Source organism: Salvelinus alpinus, chromosome 13 (genome assembly GCF_045679555.1).
Source record: "Salvelinus alpinus chromosome 13, SLU_Salpinus.1, whole genome shotgun sequence".
NCBI classification, from domain to species: Eukaryota; Metazoa; Chordata; class Actinopteri; order Salmoniformes; family Salmonidae; genus Salvelinus; species Salvelinus alpinus.
The window spans coordinates 37,257,976-37,282,969 of NC_092098.1; the positions used below are offsets into that span (position 1 = coordinate 37,257,976).

General features: G+C 41.6%; 2 protein-coding genes across 3 annotated transcripts in view; one reads left to right on the plus strand and one right to left on the minus strand.

Annotated features, from left to right (window-relative positions):
• Positions 1 to 190: 190 nt before the first annotated feature.
• Positions 191 to 5,747, minus strand: LOC139537658 (aquaporin-11-like). The gene is made up of 3 exons (XM_071339229.1): positions 5,010 to 5,747; positions 4,592 to 4,708; positions 191 to 3,793 (listed from the first exon to the last, which is right to left on the minus strand). The coding sequence occupies exons 1-3, from the start codon at positions 5,602 to 5,604 to the stop codon at positions 3,687 to 3,689; spliced, it is 819 nt and encodes a 272-aa protein (XP_071195330.1). The 5' UTR covers positions 5,605 to 5,747; the 3' UTR covers positions 191 to 3,686.
• A 10,693-nt stretch (positions 5,748 to 16,440) lies between these two features.
• LOC139537653 (glycerophosphodiester phosphodiesterase domain-containing protein 5-like) overlaps positions 16,441 to 24,994 on the plus strand; it is a 34,079-nt gene continuing 25,525 nt past the window's right edge. The window contains exons 1-3 of one of the 2 annotated variants that reach the window (XM_071339220.1): positions 16,441 to 16,903; positions 20,898 to 21,148; positions 22,118 to 22,221. In XM_071339220.1, coding sequence (XP_071195321.1) covers positions 20,981 to 21,148; positions 22,118 to 22,221 — 272 coding nt within the window. In that variant the 5' untranslated portion in view covers positions 16,441 to 16,903; positions 20,898 to 20,980. The remainder of the gene's footprint in view (positions 16,904 to 20,897; positions 21,149 to 22,117; positions 22,222 to 24,994) is intronic. The other variant, XM_071339219.1, reaches the window with a different exon arrangement.

Here is a 24,994-nt window from a genome sequence, read left to right on the forward strand (position 1 = left end):
AATACATTTAAATTACAGATTGTAATGCAACAAAATAGGAAAAACGCCAAAGGGTTGAATACTTTTGCATCGCTCTGTATGTCACGCAGTTGAGGGTCGAGTGTAGAGACAAATGGGTTTGGTTCAGTCAGTCGTCCTGATAAGCCCTTGTCAATGGACGAGGGAGAAATAACTTGGTCACAATCTCCAATTTGTTTAATCACACTTGATTTTATTTTGAGGAGGATAGCAGCCTACATGAGAATTAACTTGTAATATTTGTCATAAACATCTGGATGTTACCATGAAACAGTCTACCTACACTGCTCACTAGATAGTGTAGCCAATCAGGCCAGGGTGACTGCTAAAGCAAATTTTTATTGTAGTGAGCATCTAGCGTTCAAATGTTTTTATTAAATAAACTATTACTCCGATTTTAACTGGATGCTTCTGAAAACTCCCAACTTAGACAAGTTTCCAATTCTAGCTGAAGTTACTAGCCACAATCATTAAACTAGCTAGCTAGCTGAAGGGCTCAGGACGACTAGCTGCAGCTGAGCTGTGGTCAGAGCATTTCTTATTATTCTGTATGTAATTTTAGTATGTTTTAGTATGTGTTTGAACGTCCATCACCAATTTCGTATGTTACGAATTTCAATTCTTATGTTAATAATTTGCTAAAACGTACCATCTGTGACGAATTTGCAAAATGTATGAAACAAATTCAAGCTAGGTGGCTAACGTTAGGGTTAAGTTCAGGAGTTAGGTTAAAGAGTTAGCTAACCCTTCCCCTAACATGAAAAGTAGTAAATCAGTTAGTTGCTAATTAGCTCATTTGTCTAATTCGAGCTCGCAGCCTTTGGGTTGATAGACGTTCGATATACTATCACCCATCCACCCCAACCAACTACCGTACTTTTTGTTTTTGCCATTTGTCTTATGTAACTTATCATACTGAGTGTCTCGGATTTTCATTTACTATGTTACGTCTAGTCTAAGACCAGGTTTCCGACTGAACCAAATGTTTGTCTCCACTGCTCTTGCTGCTCGACAGACATCAATTTGGGCACCAGCGTGTCTGTATAGCCTCTCCCTTAGGGACATGTCTTTTCATTCTGCTCATATTGAGTATGTTGTACTGGTGTAGTCATCCAGGGTATAAGGTCCATACAACAACAACATGGTACAGTGCATTCGGAAAGTATTCAGACCCCTTCACTTTTTACACATTTGGTTTCATTACAGCCTAAAATCTAAAATGGATTAAATAAAAATGTACTCAAGTCTACACACAATGACAAAGCTATGAGACTTAAAATTGAGCTCAGGTGCATCCTGTTTACATTGATCATCCTTGTTTCTACAACTTGGAGTCCACCTGTGGTAAATTCAAATGGAAAGCCACACACCTGTCTATATAAGGTCCCACAGTTGACAGTGCATGTCAGAGCAAAAACCAAGCCATGAGGTCGATGGAATTCTCCATAGAGCTCCGAGACAGGATTGTGTCGAGTCACAGACCTGGGGAATGGTACCAAAACATTTTCTTAACAATGAAGGGTCCCCAAGAACACAGTGGCCTCCATCATTATTAAATGGAAGAAGTTTGGAACCACCAAGACTCTTCCTAGAGCTGGCCGCCGGGCCAAACTGCGCAATCGGGGGAGAAGGGCCTTGGTCAGGGAGGTGACCAAGAACCCAATGGTCACTGACAGAGCTCCAGAGTTCCTCTTTGGAGATGGCTGTCCTTCTGGAAGGTTCTCCCATCTCTGCAGCACACCACCAATCAGGCCTTTTATGGTAGTGGCCAGATGGAAACCACTCCTTAGTAAAAGGCATTTGACAGCCCGCTTGGAGGTGGCCAAAAGGCACCTAAAGGACTCTCTGGTCTGAAGAAACCGATATTGAACTCTTTGGCCTGAATGCTAAGCATTACGTCTGGAGGAAACCAGGCACCATCCCTACGGTGAAGCATGGTGGTGGCAGCTGTGAGAAATTCCGTGTTTACCTGATTTTGTTTGATATTTAACAATTATATATTTGAAAAAGAGTGGGACATTTCTGTTCTAATGATATGTTTTTATGGTCTACACTCTAGCTCCTTGCAGCTAATCTAAGCGTATGGTCACTAGAGAGAGCTTGAGCTGACCGTTGACTTGGTGATAAAACCTAAAGACTGCATTCTATAGACAAGATGTAAAGGATAAAATAAAAGGATGATTTAGAAACAAAGCCGGGTTGGGGGTTAAAACGGCACCAGGTGCAGATAATCACAAGATGAACCCAAAGTGTCTGAGTCTCCTGATCTGCATGGGAGGGGTGGAACCAGCCATGACTAAGCATTTAATGTCGGCTATATAAGAACCAGGATTCCTCTGGAAGGTTAAGCTCTCTGCAACACACACTTCAGAGTGTGCGGTCGACCAGCTTCATTATTGCAATAATGAATCAATGTTAAAGATTGATTTGTTTGAATAATTGTCCAAATCTCTCTCAGTATACATGAATTTCCACGACACAGCATCATGCAGTGGGGATGTTTTTCAGAGGCAGGGACTGGGAGACTAGTCAGGATCGAGGGAAAGATGAACGGAGCTAAGTATAAAGATCCTTGATGAAAACGTGCTCAGGACGTCAGACTGGGACGAAGGTTCACCTTCCAACAGGACAACGACTAAGCACACAGCCAAGACAACGTAGGAGTTGCTTTGGAACAAGTCTCTGGACGTCATTGAGCAGCCCGGACTTGAACCTGATCGAACATCTCTGGAGAGACCTGAAAATAGCTGTGCCGCAACACTCCCCATCCAACCTGACAGAGCTTGAGAGGATCTGCAGAGAAGAATGGAAGAAAAGAAAGGTGTGCCAAGCTTGTAGCGTTATATCCAAGAAGACTCGAGGCTGTAATCGCTGCTAAAGGTGCTTCGACAAAGTACTGAGTAAAGGGTGTGAATACTTATGTAACGGTCATATTTCCCTATTTTTATAAATTAGCAAAAATGTCAATACCTGTTTTTGCTTTGTCATTATGGGGTGTTGTGTGTAGATTGAGGGGGATTTATTTTATTTTATACATTTTAGAATAAGGCTAACGTAACAATAGAAAAAGTCAAGGGGTCTGAATACTTTCCGAATGCATTGTATGCCATTGCTGTAGTCATCCATAGTAGAAGGTTAATTTCAGTTCATGAGGTCATGACAGTTTCGGATAGTTTCATACAGGAACATGTTATGCCATTAGAAGTAACCCTGCACTAATGACAAATATTGCATAATGACAAAGTCCAGGGAGCCTTTTCTCAGCACATTTTCCATATAAAAATCTTACATTAAGTAAAAATGTTTTACTGATCAACAGCTGATGTTATGGCCCTTCTTTAGGGCAGCATAAATTGAAAATGAGTAGCAACTGTTTGTTGCATGGATGAGCACTTAGCCCTAAGCATAGACAGAATACTGTTTTTTGTTTGTGGCAGGCACCAATATTGATAATTCGATAGATTATAGATTTATGCCCACTACAGTTTTTCTTTTTTTTTGGGGGGGGGGGGGGGGTAAAATGATCAAAGTTAAGACTTAGTATGTGTGAACGCCCTTAGACCTAGTCATGTTAAGGTGACCATAATGATCAAACTAATGGCCGCCCTGGCACCATCCATATATAAAAGGGCCTACTCAGAGGGCTAAGCCACAATCTCAGTTGTGTGTTACTGTATCTTCTTCTTCTGGACAACAGGGATGCCCAGGCCCATTGTGCTTTTCCCAGATAGGAGTGGGATGATTTTGTCAAAGAGCAGGATGCACATTGCCATGCCTGTGAATATAGATAGATAGAGATTATACAGGGTACACTTGGGAGCAAGTTTTTCCTCTGTAGTCCAGCCCTGTCCCAAACCCCAGGGCAGGGTGAAACTCAATTGTCTTACACAAGAACCCATTTTTCTAGCCTGGTACCTCATTGTCATGCAAATGACCATAGGCTTTGAGCTAGAAGCATACGAGCCAGCAAGATACCACCCTGCATCCCACCCTGAAGCTAAGCAGGGTTGGTCCCTGGATGGGAGACCAGATGCTGCTGGAAGTGATGTTGGAGGCCCTCTTTCCTCTGGTCTAAAAACATATCCCAATGCCCCTGGGCAGTGATTGGGGACATTGCCCTGTGTAGGATGCTGTCTTTCAGATGGGATGTTAAACGGGTGTCCTGACTCTGTGGTCACTAAAGAGCCCATGGCACTTATTGTAAGAGTAGGTGTATTCACCACGGTGTCCTGGCTAAATTCCCAATCTGTCCCTCATACCATCATGGCCACCTAATCATCCCAGGCTTCCAATTGGATCATTCACTCCCCCCCGTAACTATTCCCCAGGTCGTTGCTGTAAATGAGAATGTGTTCTCAGTCAACTTACCTGGTAAAATACAAAAATTGTATAGCACAAACCGTTCTGGGACCAGGCTACCATTTCTCTATCCTAGTGGAACCAGAACGATATCACGACAACTCACATTCTGTTTCACTTCACGTATGACGAAGTGTGAGCGCTGTTGTCAGTCTGGTTGTCCAGGCTACCATTTCCTTTACAGCTAGTAGGAAAAATAGCACAAGTACTTTACCTATGACTGGTCCTAGCCAGTAGACAAAAGCATATTCCAGGAAGGTGTGTCCACTGCAGGGGAACTGGACGGAGAAGGCCATGATTGGGTTGAAAACAGCCCCTGAAATATGACCCCCTGAGATTGGGGGGAGTAGAGGGTGAAAGTTAATTGACATCTCAGTAGGATAGTTCCTCTCATGTTCATATAGGTTAGTGTAAATGCATACATACACCCACGCCCCCCTTCTCTCCTTGCCTGCTTACACACAATCCAAGTCTCAATTTCTATTCCAGTCCCAAGTCTAGTAATTGCAAACAAATTCAATTAGCTTAATTGAAGTATAAATGACATGAGGGCACAAGCAGATAACTAGGCTATTATACTTCTGACTTATTAAAGTGTGGCGATGATCATAATGAAAATCAATTTGACAAACCTGAGTAAACCAGTGATGTAATGACAGCAGCGATGACAGGGGCGTGGAATCTCTCGTCTAGTTTATGAATGTGGAGGACTGCGGCTTGGACAGCGAAAGTGCAAGCCAGCTCCACACCAGCGGCCTCCAACAGGGACCCATTGATGGGACTGAAGCATTTAAATCCGAACCTTTTGTGCCTGAGGTGGTGGTCGGATAGACCCAAGGACCAAATGTGGGGCACGAGGAGCTGCGCAGCTTTCCCACCTATAAACATACAAGTTATGCGCGCCACCGCAGTTTTCCCTGTGATATTCTTGCGGTAAACGTTCTCGATAGCACCATTTGGGTTGGCGAACGCCCCGTGAAAAGTTATTACGTGGACCACCGTGATTATGAAAGTCAGTGTGAGTGCTATATGCGGTTCGATTCTGCCAACTTCGCCCAGGACTTTGAGTTCGTGCGTACATGCACAGAGCTGGTAGGTCGAGACAATTTCCACTAGGTAAATCGCATAATCCTTGCCAGAGAAGAGGCGCGAGATCAGTCTGCGCGTCGCCTCGCAGAGAAGTACTGTTGTCGCCAATAGTGCCAGTGAAATCCCCAAGTCTGTCATTCTCGGAGAAATTAGTTTTTTCGTTTCTTTTTCGCTTCTCTCAACAACCGTAAGTTTGGGTAACTTAATGCACCTCTCTGTGTAGTCAGTGACAACATGTATCAAAGTCCTCCGCCGCGAGCCGAATGGCTAGCTCGACAAACGGAAGTTGCTTTCACTATTTGTGTCCGGAAGAACAGCAGAGGGCGCACCACACACACAATTAAAGTAGCCATATCACAATTCAACTATGATTTATTTATTTGGCTGTATCCATTCCAGGGGCTTTTTTTATTTTCAGACTTAGCACATCATTAAAGGCACAGACTGGGATATTTTCTGCTGTTCAATGGAATTTCAATGAATGATATACCCATTGATATTGGGGCGGCAGGTAGCTTAGTGGTTAGAGCGCTTGTCCGTTAACCGAAAAGTTGCTAGATCGAATCCCCGAGCTGTCAAGGTAAAAATCTGTCGTTCTACCCCTGAACAAGGCAGTTAACCCACTGTTCCTAGGCCGTCATTGTAAATAAGAATTTGTTCTTAACTGACTTGCCTAGTTAAATAAATTGATTATTGAAGAAAATAACTTCTACTTGCCTTAGGCTATACGGTTGTATTACCCAATGTTTCGTTTTTAGTTGTCTTTTCAAACGAATATGCTCCAGATTTGTAAAAGTATAATGATAGCTTACTTGCTATCAGATAATATGTAACAGCTACACATATCCATTCAACGTTCAGAAAAGGAATACATTCCTATTCTGTAAAGGATACAATGTATCCTTTACAAGCTACTTTAACGTTTCTGTTTCATATGAGCTGGGTGGTGAGCGGTAGAGGTATGTTGCTTGAACAAGAGTGACCCCTCTTGTTTTAAGTATGAAGAACTATGAAGATTCTCATTCCTTCCCCTCTCTAACTAATGATAGTTGGCCCTGCTCATGTCTTCTTGATAAAATCTACTGATAAAAGGGCAATTCGAACTTCCATTTAAGACAAAATTGAACTTGGTCATGCATTGATGTAAATTTGAGACACAGGCTGCGTTTAGACAGAGGCCCAATTCTGATCTTTATTTCAATAATTGGTCTTTTGACCAATCAGATCATAAAATTACCTTTACATTTCTATTATGCGATACAGATTGAATAGAGCCCTAAATTAAAATGTAAGTGGAAGCTAGAATTTGCCCCATACTGGATGAAATACACCATTCATTCCTAGGTATTTTGTCAGGGCCTAATGAAGGCAGTGGTGTTAGTTGTGTAACAAATTGTGTAACACTATTGACTGCCCAAACTGTCATGTGATGCTGTGTGGATTAGCAAACAGTTTTACCACTGAGTAAATAAGTATACTGTAGGCTAAGTCAATACTGGCAGATCAGACCTGCAAACATGCCTACCTAATATGTTTGTGTCGTGACAGTGTTTATGATAAATTCCTGTTAAGTCATTCATAGTTTAAGTTTGTTATTAGGTTTTACTACAGCGCAATGAAGGCTTTACTACAGGTTCAAGTGTTTCAGATTAGTTCATTTTGTGTGTGTGTGTGTGTGTGATATGACACACACACACACACACACACACACAATCTCCCAGAATACACTCTCCTTCACAAATGATTCCTCACTTTCAGAAGAACGTCATGAACATCATTGACCAAGAAGTCTAGTACACAAAGGAGAGAATACATCGGTGAGGGACTTGATGTTCTGCTGTCACTGTATCAGGCTGAGCTGTGAGCAAGGAACCGTTATGTTCCAGTCAGACACACTGTGAAAAAGACAGTGCCTCAACCACCCTGTGGAGCAATTCGTGGTGTGGACTCCACCACTATTAGCTCTGACAGGATGCAACTGTGGAAAATTCACAAAATATATGGCAAGAGTTAAAATTGTGTTTTTGTGTGTTATGGTTTGATCGAGGACATAGTGGCCTCTGGGCATTTAGCCAACTGGAGACTATTAAGGTGCTTCGTTCCTCCGCCGTGCTATCAGGACAATCCATTACCTCAGGAAAATCCAGTCTGCTCTGTGCATCAGTGACTTTAGTAGTGCTGAGTGATTATTGCTTTTTGAGGTTGGTTGGTTTCAGTTCGATTATTACAAAATTATCATGGGTTTTCGATATTTTTTTAAAAACACATTAAATGCACAATACATTATGTGGGTTGAATGCTGTAACAACACAGAATAAAACAAAAGTGCCATGATGGTGTGAAAATGTTTAAGAGGAAAATGGTATCAATGTAGCTCCTAAAAATGACAACATTCCTTATTTAGGAGTTCAATTTACTCAAATGAAGTAAGTTTAGTATGACAAACAGTAGGCACAATTGATACTGATGCTCCTTGGAATCATTGGTAACCCAGTACCGGTAACTCATGACAGTACTTTTGAGTTCCCATACATAGACCAACATACAGTACTGTATAAGTGTGTGAATCTATTAAATAAACCATTTGGAAGTTGATTACATCTAAACTGACCGCATTGTTAGTTTTGTTTTTCTCTTCAGAGAGAGAATGGGTGGGCACTGGGTAGTACATTGGTGTTATTGTGTGAGGTCATGGCCTCATTAGAACAACTCGTTAGGGCAATTAGGGACAATCACAGCTTTGAATCGCTGTGTTTCAGAGGATTACTTTGTGTGGATTTTGCCTTTCAATTGGGTGGCCACAGCCTGTAAGTTTGTGCTAACACACTTTCTCCTGAGTGTATGACACAAGTGCAGGTTAGGTAACATAGCCTCTGTTATGAAACTAGCATTGTGTCCAGTAATTGGCTGAAACATAGTGGCCAGTTGGCTTCTGTAATTGGGTATGGCAATGCCTTCTATCACATGAACAGTATTTCATTATAATTACGTGATAATGCCCATGAAGCCCCCCCTTGGTTTGTGCCGTGGCGGAGATCTTTGTGGGCTATACTCGGCCTTGTCTCAGGATGGTAAGTTGGTGGTTGAAGATATCCCTCTAGTGGTGTGGGGGCTGTGCTTTGGCAAAGTGGGTGGGGTTATATCCTTCCTGTTTGGCCCTGTCGGGGGGTATCATCGGATGGGGCCACAGTGTCTCCTGACCCCTCCTGTCTCAGCCTCCAGTATTTATGCTGCAGTACTTTATGTGTCGGGGTGCTAGGGTCAGTTTGTTATATCTGGAGTACTTCTCCTGTCTTATCCGGTGTCCTGTGTGAATTTAAGTATGCTCTCTCTAATTCTCTCCTCTCTTTCTTTCTCTCTCTTGGAGGACCTGAGCCCTAGGACCATGCGTCAGGACTACCTGGCATGATGACTCCTTGCTGTCCCCAGTCCACCTGGCCTTGCTGCTGCTCCAGTTTCAACTGTTCTGCCTGCGGCTATGGAACCCTGACCTGTTCACCGGACGTGCTACCTGTCCCAGACCTGCTGTTTTCAACTCTCTAGAGACCGCAGGAGCGGTAGAGATACTCTTAATGATCGGCTATGAAAAGCCAACTGACATTTACTCCTGAGGTGCTGACTTGCTGCACCCTCGATAACTACTGTGATTATTATTATTTGACCATGCTGGTCATTTATGAACATTTGAACATCTTGGCCATGTTCTGTTATAATCTCCACCCGGCACAGCCAGAAGAGGACTGGCCACCCCTCATAGCCTGGTTCCTTTCTAGGTTTCTTTCTAGGTTTTGGCCTTTCTAGGGAGTTTTTCCTAGCCACCGTGCTTCTACACCTGCATTGCTTGCTGTTTGGGGTTTTAGGCTGGGTTTCTGTACAGCACTTTGAGATATCAGCTGATGTACGAAGGGCTATATAAATACATTTGATTTGATTTGATGAAGCCGGTGTTTGGAGGATATATTGGCACAGGTGTTGTTAGGCCCGAGATGAAGTCGAGGGTTGGCAAACCGTGCCAGTATTATCTTCTTGTCAATAGGGGGGCGCTGTTTTCACTTTGGAAAAAATCGTGCCCAATTTAAACGGCCTCGTACTCTATTCTAGATCATACAATATGCATATTATTATTACTATTGGATAGAAAACACTCTCAAGTTTCTAAAACTGTTTGAATTATATCTGTGAGTAAAACAGAACTCATTTGGCAGCAAACTTCCAAACAGGAAGTGAAAATTCTGAAAACGAGGCTCTGTTTCAGGGCCTGCCTATTCAATTGCCTTATATTTATCGATATGCATGCACTTCATACGCATTCCACTAGATGTCAACAGGCAGTGGAAGGTGGAATGGGGTGTCTAGCTTGATCTGAGGTCGAACAAGAGCTTTTGGCAGGTCAGGAATTTCCTTTCTCTACCAAGGCGCGAGGCGGAGCTCGACATTAGCTTCTGAAAAGCTTTCGGTTTACACGGCGAATATCTCCGGCTCTGATTTTATTTGATACATGTGATAATATAATCGTAAAGTAGATTTTTTCAACAGAGTTTTATCAGTTTATTCAACGTTTATTGGGACTTTTGGAGTTTTCCATTGTTTGCGTCAAGAGAGGGTGGGAACGTTATCAACCTTGGCTAGCATTGTTGGCGCGAATTCGACAGAAGAAAAGGACATTCTAAAACCAAACAACGATTTATTCTGGACCAAGGACTCCTTGTACAAGATTCTGATGGAAGCTCAGGAAAAGTAAGAACAATTTATGATGTTATTTCGTATTTCTGTGGAAAATGTTGATTCCTATTCTCTGCCGTTTTGGCGAGCGCTGTCTCGCAATAACGCAAGCTGTTTGTTATGGTAAAGTTATTTTTAAAAATCTAACACGGCGGTTGCATTAAGAACCAGTGTATCTTTCATTTGCCATACAAAAAGTATTTTTATGTAAAGTTTATGATGAGTTCTTTGGTCAGATTAGGTGAGTGTCCAAAATATCTCTGGAGATTCTGGTGAATCGATGCTACGTATTCACAATGTATAATCAGGATTTGTAGCTCTAAATATGCACATTTTCGAACAAAACATAAGTGTATTGTATAACCTGATGTTATAAGACTGTCATCTGATGAAGTTGTTCAAGGTTAGTGATTAATTTTATCTCTATTCTGTCGGTTTTGTGCAAGCTATTTTGGCGTGGAGTAAATTGCGTTGTGTGTTTGGCTAATGTAGTGAGCTAATAGAAATATATATTGTGTTTTCGCTGTAAAACACTTAAAAAATCTGAAATATTGGCTGGATTCACAAGATGTTTATCTTTCATTTGCTGTACACCATGTATTTTTGATAAATGTTTTATGATGAGTATTTATATATTTCACGTTGCTCTCTGTAATTATTCTGGCTGCTTCGGTGCTATTTGTGATGGGAGCTGCAATGTAAAACTATGATTTATACCTCAAATATGCACATTTTTCGAACAAAACATAAATGTATTGTATAACATGTTATAAGACTGTCATCTGATGTTGTTTCTTGGTTAGTGACTAATTATATCTCTATTTGGTCGGTTTTGTGATAGCTACCTATGCGGTAGAAACATGGTGAAAATATGCGGTTGAGTCTGGCTATTGTGGTTAGCTAATAGAAATACATATTGTGTTTTCGCTGTAAAACATTTTAAAAATCGGAAATGATGGCTGGATTCACAAGATGTTTATCTTTCATTTGCTGTATTGGACTTGTGATTTCATGAAAATTATATTATATGATATCCCTGTCCCGAAAGGCTAGGCTATGCTAGTCAGCTTTTTTGATGAGGATGCTCCCGGATCCGGGATGGGTATTAAGTAAAGGTTATATCCTCCAAACACCAACTTCGATGGCATTATCACTTTTATTCAACGGGTTACCAACATAATCAAATAATGATTGACATATTTTCATAAATTTTTATTTTGATGATTTTATTCATACTATTTCAACCTTCCATGAGATCTATAGTCCTGACACAAATTTAGGGTTACTACCGGTTCTATCGGTTCGGTTACCAGAGACGCGACCCAGTCGTTAAGTCTTTTTGTTCTGTATCTATGGACGCAACCCAGTCGTTCGTTCTAAATGTTCTATTGCAATACTGGCTGGCAACGTTCTTATCCCTTGCTTGCTAGCTAGCCAACTACGGCTAACATACAGTCACATCAAACAGTGCAGCAAGAATAACATCAAAGTAGCTGCATTTTCATTTGTTTAAGCTGTTTTCTAGTGAAATTTCTTTGTATATATTCATAAAAATGTGGATTCATGACTGGCTGAGAAAAGCTACCTGCCTGTCTGTCTCGTCCCGACTCCCGACCCCTACACGTTCATTACTATGGGACAGCTGGAGCTTGAATTTCAATATTGAAACAATGTTGCAAATGTCAGAGGGACAGACAGCAAGGTTTATGCAAATCACTGCTATTGAAAACCAATTGCTAGTCTAAAGTAAATTGGAGATAATGTCTAGATGCTTTTTACAGTGGAGAACAAGTTTGTAAATTGTTTTGCTGGGCTGATGACACAGTGGATTGCGCAGTGAGATCGAACAGAATAAATAGTCATTTCAATGTTATAGATTTAGCCGGTGGTAGCTTTGTGGAATAGACACCGGCTGGAATGCGGTTTTAACCAATCAGCGTCCAGGATTAGACCCACCCGTTGTATAACCTGTTTTATATCACACTTTGGAGTTGCTGTGATTGGTTGGTTATGACTTCTATCAGATATAATCATTCTTCATTCTACTGTTTCTCTGAATCCAGGTGTGGCGCTGACAGAGATGGTCGCCTCGCTTCGAGTCCTTAGGAAACTATGCAGTATTTCGTTATTTTTATGTACAGTTGAAGTCGGAAGTTTACATACACTTAGGTCAAAGTCATTAAAACTCGTTTTTCAACCACTCCACAAATTTCTTGTTAACAAACTATAGTTTTGGCAAGTCGGTTAGGACATCTACTTTGTGCATGACACAAGTAATTTTTACAACAATTGTTTACAGACAGATTATTTCACTTATAATTTACTGTATCACAATTCCAGTGGGTCAGAAGTTTACATACACTAAGTTGACTGTGCCTTTAAACAGCTTGGAAAGTTCCAGAAAACGAGGTCATGGCTTTAGAAGCTTCTGATAGGCTAATTGACATAATTTGAGTCAATTGGAGGTGTACCTGTGGATGTATTTCAAGGCCTACCTTCAAACTCAGTGCCTTTTTGCTTGACATCATGGGATAATCAAAAGCAATCAGCCAAGACCTCAGAACTTTTTGTAGAACTCCACAAGTCTGGTTCATCCTTGGGAGCGATTTCCAAATGGCTGAAGGTACCACGTTCATCTGTGCAAACAATAGTATGCAAATATAAACACCAAGGGACCATGCAGCCGTCATACCGCTCAGGAAGGAGACGTGTTCTGTCTCCTAGAGATGAACGTACTTTGGTGCAAAACATGCAAATCAATCCTAGAACAATATCAAAGGACCTTGTGAAGATGCTGGAGGAAACAGGTACAAAAGTATCTATATCCACAGGAAAACGAGTTCTATATCGACATAACCTGAAAGGCCGCTCAGCAAGGAAGAAGCCACTGCTCTAAACCTGCCATAAAAAAGCCAGACTACGGTTTGCAACTGCACATGGGGACAAAGATCGTACAAAGATCATACCATAGTACCCTCCAAGCTCATCATCAAGCTGGAGGCCCTGGGTCTCAACCCCGCCCTGTGCAATTGGGTCCTGGACTTTCTGACGGGCCACCCCCAGGTGGTGAGGGTAGGAAACAACATCTCCACTGTCCTGACCCTCAAAACTGGGGCCCCACAAGGTTGCGTGCTCAGCCCCCTCCACGACTGCGTGGCCATGCATGCCTCCAACTCAATCATAAAGTTTGCAGACGACACAACAGTAGTAGGCTTGATTACCAACAACGATGAAACAGTCTACAGGGAGGAGGTGAGGGCACTCGGAGTGTGGTGTCAGGAAAACAACCTCTCGCTCAACGTCAACAAAACAAAGGATATGATCGTGGACTTCAGGAAACAGCAGACAAAGCACCCCCCTATCCACATCGAAGGGACAGCAGTGGAGAAGGTGGAAAGTTAAGTTCCTCAGCGTACACATCACAGACAAACTGAAATGGTCCAACCACACAGACTGTGTGGTGAAGAAGGCGCAGCAGCGCCTCTTCAACCTCAGGAGGCTGAAGAAATTTGGCTTGTCACCTAAAACCCTGACAAACGTTTACAGATGCACAATTGAGAGCATCCTGTCGGGCTGTATCACAGCCTGGTACAGCAACTGCACCGCCCTCAACCACAAGGCTCTCCAGAGGGTGGTGCGGTCTGCACAACGCATCACCGGGGGCAAACTACCTGCCCTCCATGACACCTACAGCACCCGATGTCACAGGAAGGCCAAAAAGCTCATCAAGGACAACAACCACCCAAGCCACTGCCTGTCCACAACCTCTATCATTCAGAAGGCGAGGTCAGTACAGGTGCATCAAAGCGGGGACCGAGAGACTGAAAAACAGCTTCTATCTCCATCAGACTGCTAAACAGCAATCACTAACTCAGAGAGGCTGCTGCCTGCATTGAGCCCCAATGACTGGTCACTTTAATAAATGGATCACTAGTCACTTTAAACAATGCCACTTTAAATAATGCCACTTTAATAATGTTTACATGTCTTACATTACTCATATCATATGTATATACTGTATTTTACATCATCTATTGCACCTTGCCTATGCCGCTCGGACATCGCTCATCCATATATTTATATGTACATATTCTCATTCACTCCTTTAGATTTGTGTGTATTAGGTAATTGTTGGGGAATTGTTAGATTACTTGTTAGATATTATTGCATTTCGCTACACTCGCATTAACATCTCTTAACCATGTGTATGTGACCAATAAAATGTTATTTGAGTGTAGTTTGCTGTTGTGGATCAAACAGAGTAGTTCATCCACCTCTGGCCTGCTCGCCTCCCTACCTCTGAGGAAGTACAGCTCCCGCTCAGCACAGTCAAAACTGTTCGCTGCTCTGGCACCCCAATGGTGGTACAAACTCCCCCACGACGCCAGGTCAGCGGAATCAATCACCACCTTCCGGAGACACCTGAAACCCCACCTCTTTAAGGAATACCTAGGATAGGATAAAGTAATCCTTCTAACCCCCCCCCCCCCCTTAGAGTTAGATGCACTATTGTAAAGTGGTTGTTCCACTGGACATCATAAGGTGAATGCACCAACTTGTAAGTCGCTCTGGATAAGAGCGTCTGCTAAATGACTTAAATGTAAATGTAAATGTTAAGTTGCCTCTAGATGCTGATCTTGGGTCAGTTTAGAATTTTCCTCACTAATGGTTAAAGGTTAGGATTGAGGGAGGGAAAGCTGTACAAGGAACAGGTACCTGCTGGTGTCACAGCTTCAAACAACTTCGAATGCACCTCATATACTTCAAACACCAGCAGAGAACAGACAAAATTTCCAACAGAGCTTTCCCTGAGATGGCAGTAGACTCCTATGGCGCTGTCTAACATGAAACATGTCCTTTGTTCTACCCCTTTTTTCATAGTTAGAGTCTTACACACGCCCAGCATCTGCTTTGCAATGGAGAGGTCTTTTATAAGATTATGGACTATAATATTGGATTATCTGGGTAATCCACCCAGTAAATGGCATCTTTCAAAACATGGATCTGTTTCTATTTTTATGTCTTTCATTTGATTTACAATATGTACCAGACATGTATATTACTGAGAATATGCATGACTTTTTGTTCAAGAGGTGTCTTGTCAATAAAATTGAAATTCAAAGCAGCAAGCCTATAGAAATAATTATTGAGTTCGAGACCCGCAATGGGGGTTACACTGTTGCTGTTAGCAAAAATTGCTACATTGGTGGCAGCGGTGGAATGCTGCTTTGGGGACCATCGGAGAGGCGTGCACATGTGAGGGACTTGGTATAGTAAAGTGTGATGTACTTGGTATGGAGAAGCATAGGGACACGCTCTCCCGAAAGGAGGGGATAGTGTAACAAACCTTGCCTTAGGCCTGTTACAATCCCCACAAAAGGGTTAGACCATTGTTTGAGCAGTGGTTAGCAGGTCGGCCTGTTGAAGACCCGGGTTGGAGGCCCGCAAGAGGGGTTACACTGTCGCAGTTAGCAGAAATCCCCACAATATCATGGTTTAGTTTATTTTGTAAATTAGACTATTGTTCAGAATTCATAGTGACCAAATTGAGTGTGTGAGAAAAAAGGGACACACAGAGAGATGCTTTTAGAATGGTCTGTGGCCACCTTTTTCCCATTTTGTTGCACAGTTTGAAATACTTCTTAGGGCCCTTTATTTTGAAAGTTGATTATGTCACACAGTAAAGCTACAGATGGGCCAGATGTTTCACCTGATGTGTAAATCTGAAGCATCCGGTTTGCGTTTCCACCGACTACCAGATATGGTAAAGCCTAGTGGCCGGCAGTGGGAGAAAATTGAGATTGATTTTGACAGACATTCTGATAATTTTCTCATCGATAGAACATTTCATCTCAATACACGTTCTCTTCCCAAAACTACAATGTGTTACGGACAGAGTTGACTCCGTTTTGTAAACTTTACCCTTTGCCAAAGTTTTAAAAAATTGCATTGTTTCGAAGGAGTGCAAGGGTGAAATGCGTTATTGTACACGCGCACTTCAAAGTAGGTGTTCCCTGACGGGAATGCCCGAACGCGCCAATACGATCTCGCTAGCTCGTTCTTGGCTCTGCCCACCTCCTTGCTTGTTCTGCCCACTGTGATTAATTTGCTCCCATTGGAAACGACAGGCTGCGGTCTCTCTTGGGGTAGTTATACAAAATCTTTGGTAAAGCTGTAAATTTGCAGCTGTAAGATTTACGTTACGTAAGACTGAAGAACTTGATTACAATTTAATTCCCTAAACCCCGCCTCCACAATACACATTCAAATGAACAGCACATATTTGTCCTAGGGCTTTCCACCCTGCATAACACACGTTTTTTCATACGAAATATAGTCAGCTAATATTGAAACTCTGATTACAATATTGTCCGTAACGAAAAGTCTATATTCTACTCCACACACTGTAATGTGATAAGAGTAGCCTACAGAGTCGGGAAATTGTAACATTGTATCCATCATTGTATCTGTCGTTATTCAACATCAAAGGACAGTGCAGTAGAGGGGGAATGTCCGGATGAAAGAAATAGCAATACTGTACACGAAAGCATATCTCCATTTGCAACAGGTGGCAGTCGATGTCAATTAGAAATAGCACGGCATCCTTTACCTGGCTGGCGTGCATTACCGAGAAGAGGAACTAAACGCACTGCGGCTTACCCTGGAGTAACCATCACATCAAAATTCAGGAAATCAAACGGAACTCTTTTCTGAGGTAGGTTATTTAAAGGAGTAAAGTATCGGATAAAGGATTTAGATAGGGAATAACTTGCATGTGTGTCATTTATGAGCATTGAATATTACATATAGACATTCTTAGCATTTGAATAACTTCAGTCTTACAGGATAGACGTATCTCTGACTAGTTCCCTAAACAGACAATGTGTCCAATTCGTCAATATGTTAGGGGATTTACGATTTCCTGCACGACGACTCTGTATCATAGGTGCTTTTAGCTGGAACTTGAACAGCCGTCCACGTAGGCTAGCCTATTGTATCAGGTAAACACTGTTGTTACCCGAGGAAATTTCCGCGCCATAGGGCAGCTACTATAGGCCTACATAGGCTATACAAGTTACATCAAGGCGTTAACTTCTGCAGCCTATGGGCTACAATTCATATGCAAATATTTTTTCAAATAACGTAGAAACATTTGTCATTTTCAGCATAGTGCATGGCATGTGTGCATAATGTCATTGGTTGTCAGATAACGATCGCGTTATGTAGTTTAGGCACCAACAACAGATTAAGTTATACAGTTGAAGTCAGAAGTTTACATACACCTTAGCCAAATACATTTTAACTCAGTTTTTCACAATTCCTGACATTTAATCCTTGTAAAATTACCTGTTTTAGGTCAGTTAGGATCACCACTTTATTTTAAGAATGTGAAATGTCAGAATAATAGGAGAGAATTATTTCAGCTTTTATTTCTTTCATCACTTTCCCAGTGGGTCAGAAGTTTACATACACTCAATTAGTATTTGCTAGCATTGCCTTTAAGTTGTTTAACATGGGTCAAACGTTTTGGGTAGCCTTCCACAAGCTTCCCACAATAAGTTGGGTGAATTTTGGCCCATTCCTCTTGACAGAGCTGGTGTAAGGAGTCAGGTTTGTAGGCATCCTCGCTCGCACACGCTTTTTCAGTTCTGCCCACAAATTTTCTATAGGATTGAGGTCAGGGCTTTGTGATGGCCACTCCAATACCTTGACTTTGTTGTCCTTAAGCCATTTTGCCACAACTTTGGAAGTATGCTTGGGGTCATTGTCCATTTGGAAGACCTATTTAACTTCCTGACTGATGTCTTGAGATGTTGCTTCAATATATCCACATAATTTTCCTGCCTCATGATGCCATCTATTTTGTAAAGTGCACCAGTCCCTCCTGCAGCAAAGCACCCCCACAACAGGATGCTGCCACCCCCGTGCTTCACGGTTGGGATGGTGTTCTTCGGCTTGCAAGCCTCCCCCTTTTTCCTCCAAACATAACGATGGTCATTATGGCCAAACAGTTCTATTTTTGTTTCATCAGACCAGAGGACATTTCTCCAAAAGTACGATCTTTGTTCCCATGTGCAGTTGCAAACCAGACTACTGGCTTTTTTTATGGCAGGTTTGAAGCAGTGGCCTCTTCCTTGCAGAGCGGCCTTTCAGGTTTTCTGTGGACTCGTTTTCCTGTGGATATAGATACTTTTGTACCTGTTTCCTCCAGCATCTTCACAAGGTCCTTTGCTGTTGTTCTGGGATTGATTTGCATTTTTCGCACCAAAGTACGTTCATTCCTGAGCGATATGACGGCTGTGTGGTCACATGGTGTTCATACTTGCGTACTATTGTTTGTACAGATGAATGTGGTACCTTCAGGCGTTTGGAAATTGCTCCCAAGGATGAACCAGACTTGTGGAGTTCTACAATTTTTTTTCTGAGGTCTTGGCAGATTGCTTTTGATTTTCCCATGATGTTAAACAAAGAGGCACTGAGTTTGAAGGTAGGCCTTGAAATACATCCACAGGTACACCTCCAATTGACTCAAATGATGTTAATTAGCCTATCAGAAGCTTCTAAAGCCATGACCTCGTTTTCTGGAATTTTCCAAGCTGTTTAAAGGCACAGTCAACTTAGTGTATGTAAACTTCTGACCCACTGGAATTGTGATAGAGTGAATTATAAGTGAAATAATCTGTCTGTAAACAATTGTTGGGGAAATTACTTGTGTCATGCACAAAGTAGATGTCCTAACCGACTTGCCAAAACTATAGTTTGTTAACAAGAAATTTGTGGAGTGGTTGAAAAACCAGTTTTAGTGACTCCAACCTAAGTGTATGTAAACTTCCAACTTCAACTGTATATTAAGAAAAAAATGAAAAATTAATACCAACAATAGTTTATTTTTTGTGAAATTTCTTTAATTGAATTTAGTCATTTTACAGAGGGGGATTACAGGTACAAAAACAATCAAAGAAATGCATACAAAATAACCCCAATCCATTCCCCATCCACCCGCCCGCATCCTCCCTCCCCACCCGGAAACCATGCCCCACTTATCCGACCCGAAGAAACCATGCCCCACTTACCCGACCCGAAGAAACCATGCCCCACTTACCCGACCCGAAGAAACCATGCCCCACTTACCCGACCCGAAGAAACCATGCCCCACTTACCCGACCCGCTTATCAGTCCCATCCCCAGAGTCTCAATTGTTCCTTGACTAGCACATTCATTCTCGCTGTTGATCATTTTATTGTTATAACTTCTAGTAGTAACTGTATCCCCTGGTTAAATGGGAAAGAGTGAGGTGCCATTTAGATCCCCCCCCCCAAAAAATCGCTGCATTGATGCCTGCCAGCAATTATTTTCTCTGATTGATTTAGTGATTCAAGGTGCTATCATTGTCAAATAAAACAATAGGTGCAAAGCATTGAATATTTAAATTCATGCACTTCAAAATTAATGTTGTAACTTTGCCCCAGGAGCATTTTTAACTGCAGGGCACTCCCACATCATATGAAGGAATGTGCCTACCTGATTTAGGGGACACAGTGAATAGTTGGGAGTTGGGACCAATTTCATCAGAAAACATTTCCTTGGTGTTAAATACAGTCTGTGAACACATTTATGTATACATTTATGGTTTGGATTAGGGAATGCCAAAGTCCTATTTTTCCATATTATGTTCTAGTTAAAGGGTTTTTCAGATTCAATTAGATCTGTGGACCATACTTTTTTTAATGGCTAGCTCAGCATATGAACTTTCCAAAAATATGTTTTGACTTTAAAGCAAGGAGATGTTTCTATTTTGATATTGTGAAAGAAAACATTTGACAGTCAAAATGATTTGTTTTTGGATAAATTGTTATACAATGCTTTTCCAGTAATCCATGGCTAATCTCTTTCTTTGTCATTTAACAGTAAACATAATAGATGGTGGTCAACTAACACATAGTAGCCCACTAGCCCACAATCAAGGTAGAAGTTAGTGCGTTGTGGATCCCTCAGAGGGAAATCCCCAAATTCAGAGACTGTAACCATACCAAACTGAAGCATTGTGAAAATGACGATGTGTGTCAGAATGGGGCTTGTCCTTCACCTAGCCTGTCATCACTACCTAGTATGGTTTGATTGATTCATAATCTAGGCCTACAGCAGTTGTTAAATGTTTGGGAGCCAGGTTTAAGGTTAGACTTGAATTCTTTTTACTCATTGTCCTTCTCCACCATCTCTACCTTTTGTGATGAAGGCGGGGCTTGAACCCGGGACCTTGTGAAACCTGAAACCCCTTGACAAGATCAAATCAAATCCAATTTTATTTGTCACATGCGCTGAATACAACCGGTGTAGACCTTACAGTGAAATTCTTACTTACAAGCCCTTAACCAAAAATTCAGTTTTCAGAAAAATATGTGTTAAGTAATAAAATTTAAAAATAACAGTAACAAATAATTAAAGAGCAGCAGTAAAATAACAATAGCGAGGCTATATACAGGGGGTACCGGTACAGAGCCAATCTGCGGGGCTACCGGTTAGTCGAGGTAATTGAGGTAATATGTACATGTAGGTAGAGGTATTAAGGTGACTATGCATAGATAATAAACAGAGTAGCAGCAGCATAAAAGGGGGGGCAATGCAAATAGTCTGGGTAGCCAGTTAGGCTTTGGTTTGTGTCGCTACAATATTAACACTATTTCTCCCTTTACTCGCTTCATTCCCAGGTCCTCACGCTCCTCTCATCATCCACTTCTTCCACACTCTCTCTCTCTTGTGTGTGATCGTGATGGCGTTGTGTGTGTGAGCCATGGCCCCCTCTCTGACCACCCTGGGGAAGCTGCCTGTGGTGCGCTGTCGGCTGCTGCAGCGCTACGAGCACCAGCCCTTTGTCTCATGCCTGGCCGGCCTCTACGGCTGTCAATGGAGACGCTACCAGAGGACCCGTGCCACGCCGGGAGACTGCTGCGGCAGCAAGGTCAGGGATGTCAGGGGTCAAGCAGGGACGGGGGGATTGAGTTCCCAAGTGAGATCATTTGATGTGAAAAGTTATTTTTGTTTGTTGAATATCTGGTCATTTCACAGGATGGTTTAAACCCCTGACAGAGACTATACTCACACACTACTACTACTACACTGTACTCTCTCTCTCTCACATGCACACATGAATGCGTGCCCACACACAAGTTGTCTTTCTTTCTCTCCCTCACTCTGTCAATATCTTTCATGGCTTACATCATTTTTACTGTCACAGTTTTACAATCACTTTAGCCAGTAAGGAGCTTTTCTTCACATTGCTCCCTCTCCTCAGAGTTCAATGTGCACTCCCTCAACTGTATGGAAAGCATTCTAGGCAATAAATGCATACATTCAGCCCTTTCAAAGAACAGCACTCTCTTACGTTTTGTAAGAGCATTTAAAGGAAACTTCCACCCATCTTTTGGTATTTGTTTCATTGTTCCACTGTTGATTTAGTCCCAAAAATGTTTTGCATGTCAGCAATCAACTTTTCAAGATATATAACTTTCAAAATACAGAAATACCGGCTGTATTTCTGTATTTTGAAAGTTATATATCTTGAAAACTTGATTGCTGACATGCAAAACATTTTTGGGACTATAGCAACAATGGACTAATAGTTTCTGGGTGGAGTTTTCCTTTTATTGCTGCAAAACAACAACTTGCTGTGTGACAGTCCATTGACTAATGTTAGCCCAGGCTTGAGTTTACCTTATATGTCAGGGGAAAACACAAATAGAAGTGAAAAAGGTTTGGCGAATGTAGTGGCTCTGGCCGTGAATCCCTGCCTTGCCACCAATATGTTGTGGGTTCAATCCTCATCACTGGTAATTACTTGTTAGTGTACATTTCCATGCCAACAGTATATGGGTTATGCATTTGTTATGAAGTCACTATGTGGGACTTATTGTGTTTCTCTCCCCTGCAGTTGGAATGTGCCAGCTTTGCACTCCTCATCGTGACATTCTGTCTCACACTGGTCTTCCTCTACTTCTGGAGTGAAGCTCAGAATGACTACAATGATTTTGACTGGTAGGTCTGACTATTACATATTCACAATGTAATGTAAACACAAATCTACGTATGAACAAGCATTCAAATATATAAGGACTCAAACACACACACACACACACACACACACACACACACACACACACACACACACACACACACACACACACACACACACACACACACACACACACACACACACACACACACACACACACACACACACACACACATGTGCAAGGCCAGACCACAACTCTGTGGCAGGGGTATGTCATTGAGATTCAGTGGTGTTCCTGTCAGGAGAATCTCCTCTCCTGCATCACATTAACAACATTACCTCCTACTCTATAGCCACAACTATTGCTATTGACTATTTGAAAAAGTCGCATAAAAATCTTGCTCTGTTCTTTGCCTCAGGCTGTACACCCTGTTCACCCATCAGACTATTCTAAATGTAATCTTGTCTTTACTAATATGTAACATTTGTTTTCGATTTGGAATGGTGCATTATCAAATGGGCAGGAACAGGGGAACAAGGGAACGGGCAGGGGGAAAAAGACATGTCATCCGTATGCACTGGAATAGCGAATGGAGGCAGCTTTCCCTTAGTTTAAATTATACTGGGTAGGCTCCTCCGGTTTTATAACATAGTGGAGCAGCTGAGAAATTGACTTACAGTAGCAGCTGGGATTCTGCTCTTTTTAGTGGCAACCATCAAAATTCAGCATTCACACAGGATTGTGGAAATGTCTGGGCTTATAAGAACACTTCTTTCATTTCACACATTAACCACTGTTTGAGGAGCATGCAGCCTCTCGCTGTGCGACAGGTGATATTCCGCCCAAACTCATGTCATGGGCTCTCCAACCATGTTCCTAAAGCTACCCAGTGCTTAATTTGGGACCAAACCAAGAGAAATCTGTACAGGAACATCGATAGTAACACGAAACATATTTAATTAAACTGTTGACCGGCCCCATCTCTGCACGCTCGAGAAAGGAATAAGAAGAGAGAGGAGATATTCTGTAGCTAAAGGTATTGTCAGCCTATTAATTATAAAATATAAAAAAGGCCCTATTACTAGGCTATTCAAAATCAAATATAAAATTCACTATAATTGTAGGCTAACTCGGTAAACCGATCTGCACAATCAATGAACCAACAGCATTGCCTTGACCTATACATTCTCTCCCAGACGCATGGATAGAAAGTTTGGAGTGTAGCATAAGGTAACAGTCCATCCAGTATGCGTAATAATACAGTCCACACTCAAAGGCCATTACTATCATTTTTTTGTTTTGGCGTATAGGCTAGACCAATTATGTACCAAAGACATCTTAAATCTATGTATTTTGTTATGTTTTTCTGGCATGTGTAATATGCGGTAGGCTATTAGGTTATGTATTGTATAACCGCACAATCATTATTTTAAATCTTCTTTTTTTTTCATGCTTGGGCTCATATACAGTGCCTTCAGAAAGTATTCACACCCCTTGACTTGTGTTACAGACTGAATTTAAAATTGATTACATTTATATTATTTGTCACTTTCCTACATACAATACCCTATAATGTAAAAGTGGAATTATGTTTTTTTTTTTATGTTTATAAATGAATTACAAATGTAAGCTGAAATGTCTTGAGTCAAAAAGTATTCAAACCCTTTGTTATGGCAATTTGCAAGCCTAAATAAGTTCAGGAGTACAAATTTGCTTAAAAAGTCAATGACTCACTCTGTGTGCGCAATAATAGTGCTCAACATGATTTTTGAATGACTACCTCATCTCTGTACCCCACACATACAATTTTTTGTTGGGTCCCTAAGTCGAGCAGTGAATTTCAACCACAGATTCAACCAGAAAGTCGAGGGAGGTTTTCCAATGCCTCGCAAAGAAGGGCCCCTATTGGTAGATGGGTAAAAATACAAAAGCAGACATCGACTATCCTTTAGAGCATGGTGAAGTTATTAATTACACTTTGGATGGTGTATCAATACACCCAGTCACTACAAAGATACAGGCGTACTTCCTTCCTGCCAGAGAGGAAGGAAACCGCTCAGGGTTTTCACAATGAGGCCAATGGTGACTTTAAAACAGTTACAGAGTTTAATGGCTGATAGGAGAAAACTGAAAATGGATCAACAACGTAGCTACTCCACAATAATAACTTAATTGACAGAGTGAAAAGAAGGAAGCCTGTACAGAATAAAAAGAAAATCCAAAATATGCATCCTGTTTGCAACAAGGCACTAAAGTAATACTGCAAAAAATGTGGCAAAACAATTAACTTTTTGTCCTGAATAATAAGTTTTATGTTTGGGGAAAATCCAATACAACACATTACTGAGTACCACTCTCTATATTGTCAAGCATAGTGGTGGCTGCATCATGTTATGGGTATGCTTGTAATCGTTAAGGACTAGGGAGTTTTTCTAGGATAAAAATACATGGAATTGAGCTAAGCACAGGCAAAATCCTAGGGGAAAATCTGGTTCAGTCTGCTTTCCACCAGACACTGGAAGATTAATTCACCTTTCAGCAGGACAATAACCTAAAATACAAGGCCAAATCTACACTGGAGTTGCTTACCAAGAAGACAGTGAATGTTCCTGAGTGACCGAGTTACAGTTTTGACTAAATCTACTTGAAAATCTATGGCAAGACCTGAAAATGACCTGCAATCTATGGCAAGACCTGCAATTATCAACAAACAATTTGACAGAGCTTGAAGAATTTTGAAAAGAATAATGGGCAAATGTTGCACAATCCAGGTGTGGAAAGCTCTTGGAGACTTA

What these genes read in the sequence shown, in the direction of transcription:
- LOC139537658 (XM_071339229.1), bottom strand. Translation starts at nt 5,604, where the DNA reads ATGACAGACTTGGGGATTTCACTGGCACTATTGGCGACAACAGTACTT. An exon ending in TACATCACTGGTTTACTCAG is followed by an intron (nt 4,709 to 5,009) that starts GTTTGTCAAATT and finishes CCCCAATCTCAG; the next exon opens with GGGGTCATATTTCAGGGGCT. An exon ending in CTGGCTAGGACCAGTCATAG is followed by an intron (nt 3,794 to 4,591) that starts GTAAAGTACTTG and finishes CTATATTCACAG; the next exon opens with GCATGGCAATGTGCATCCTG.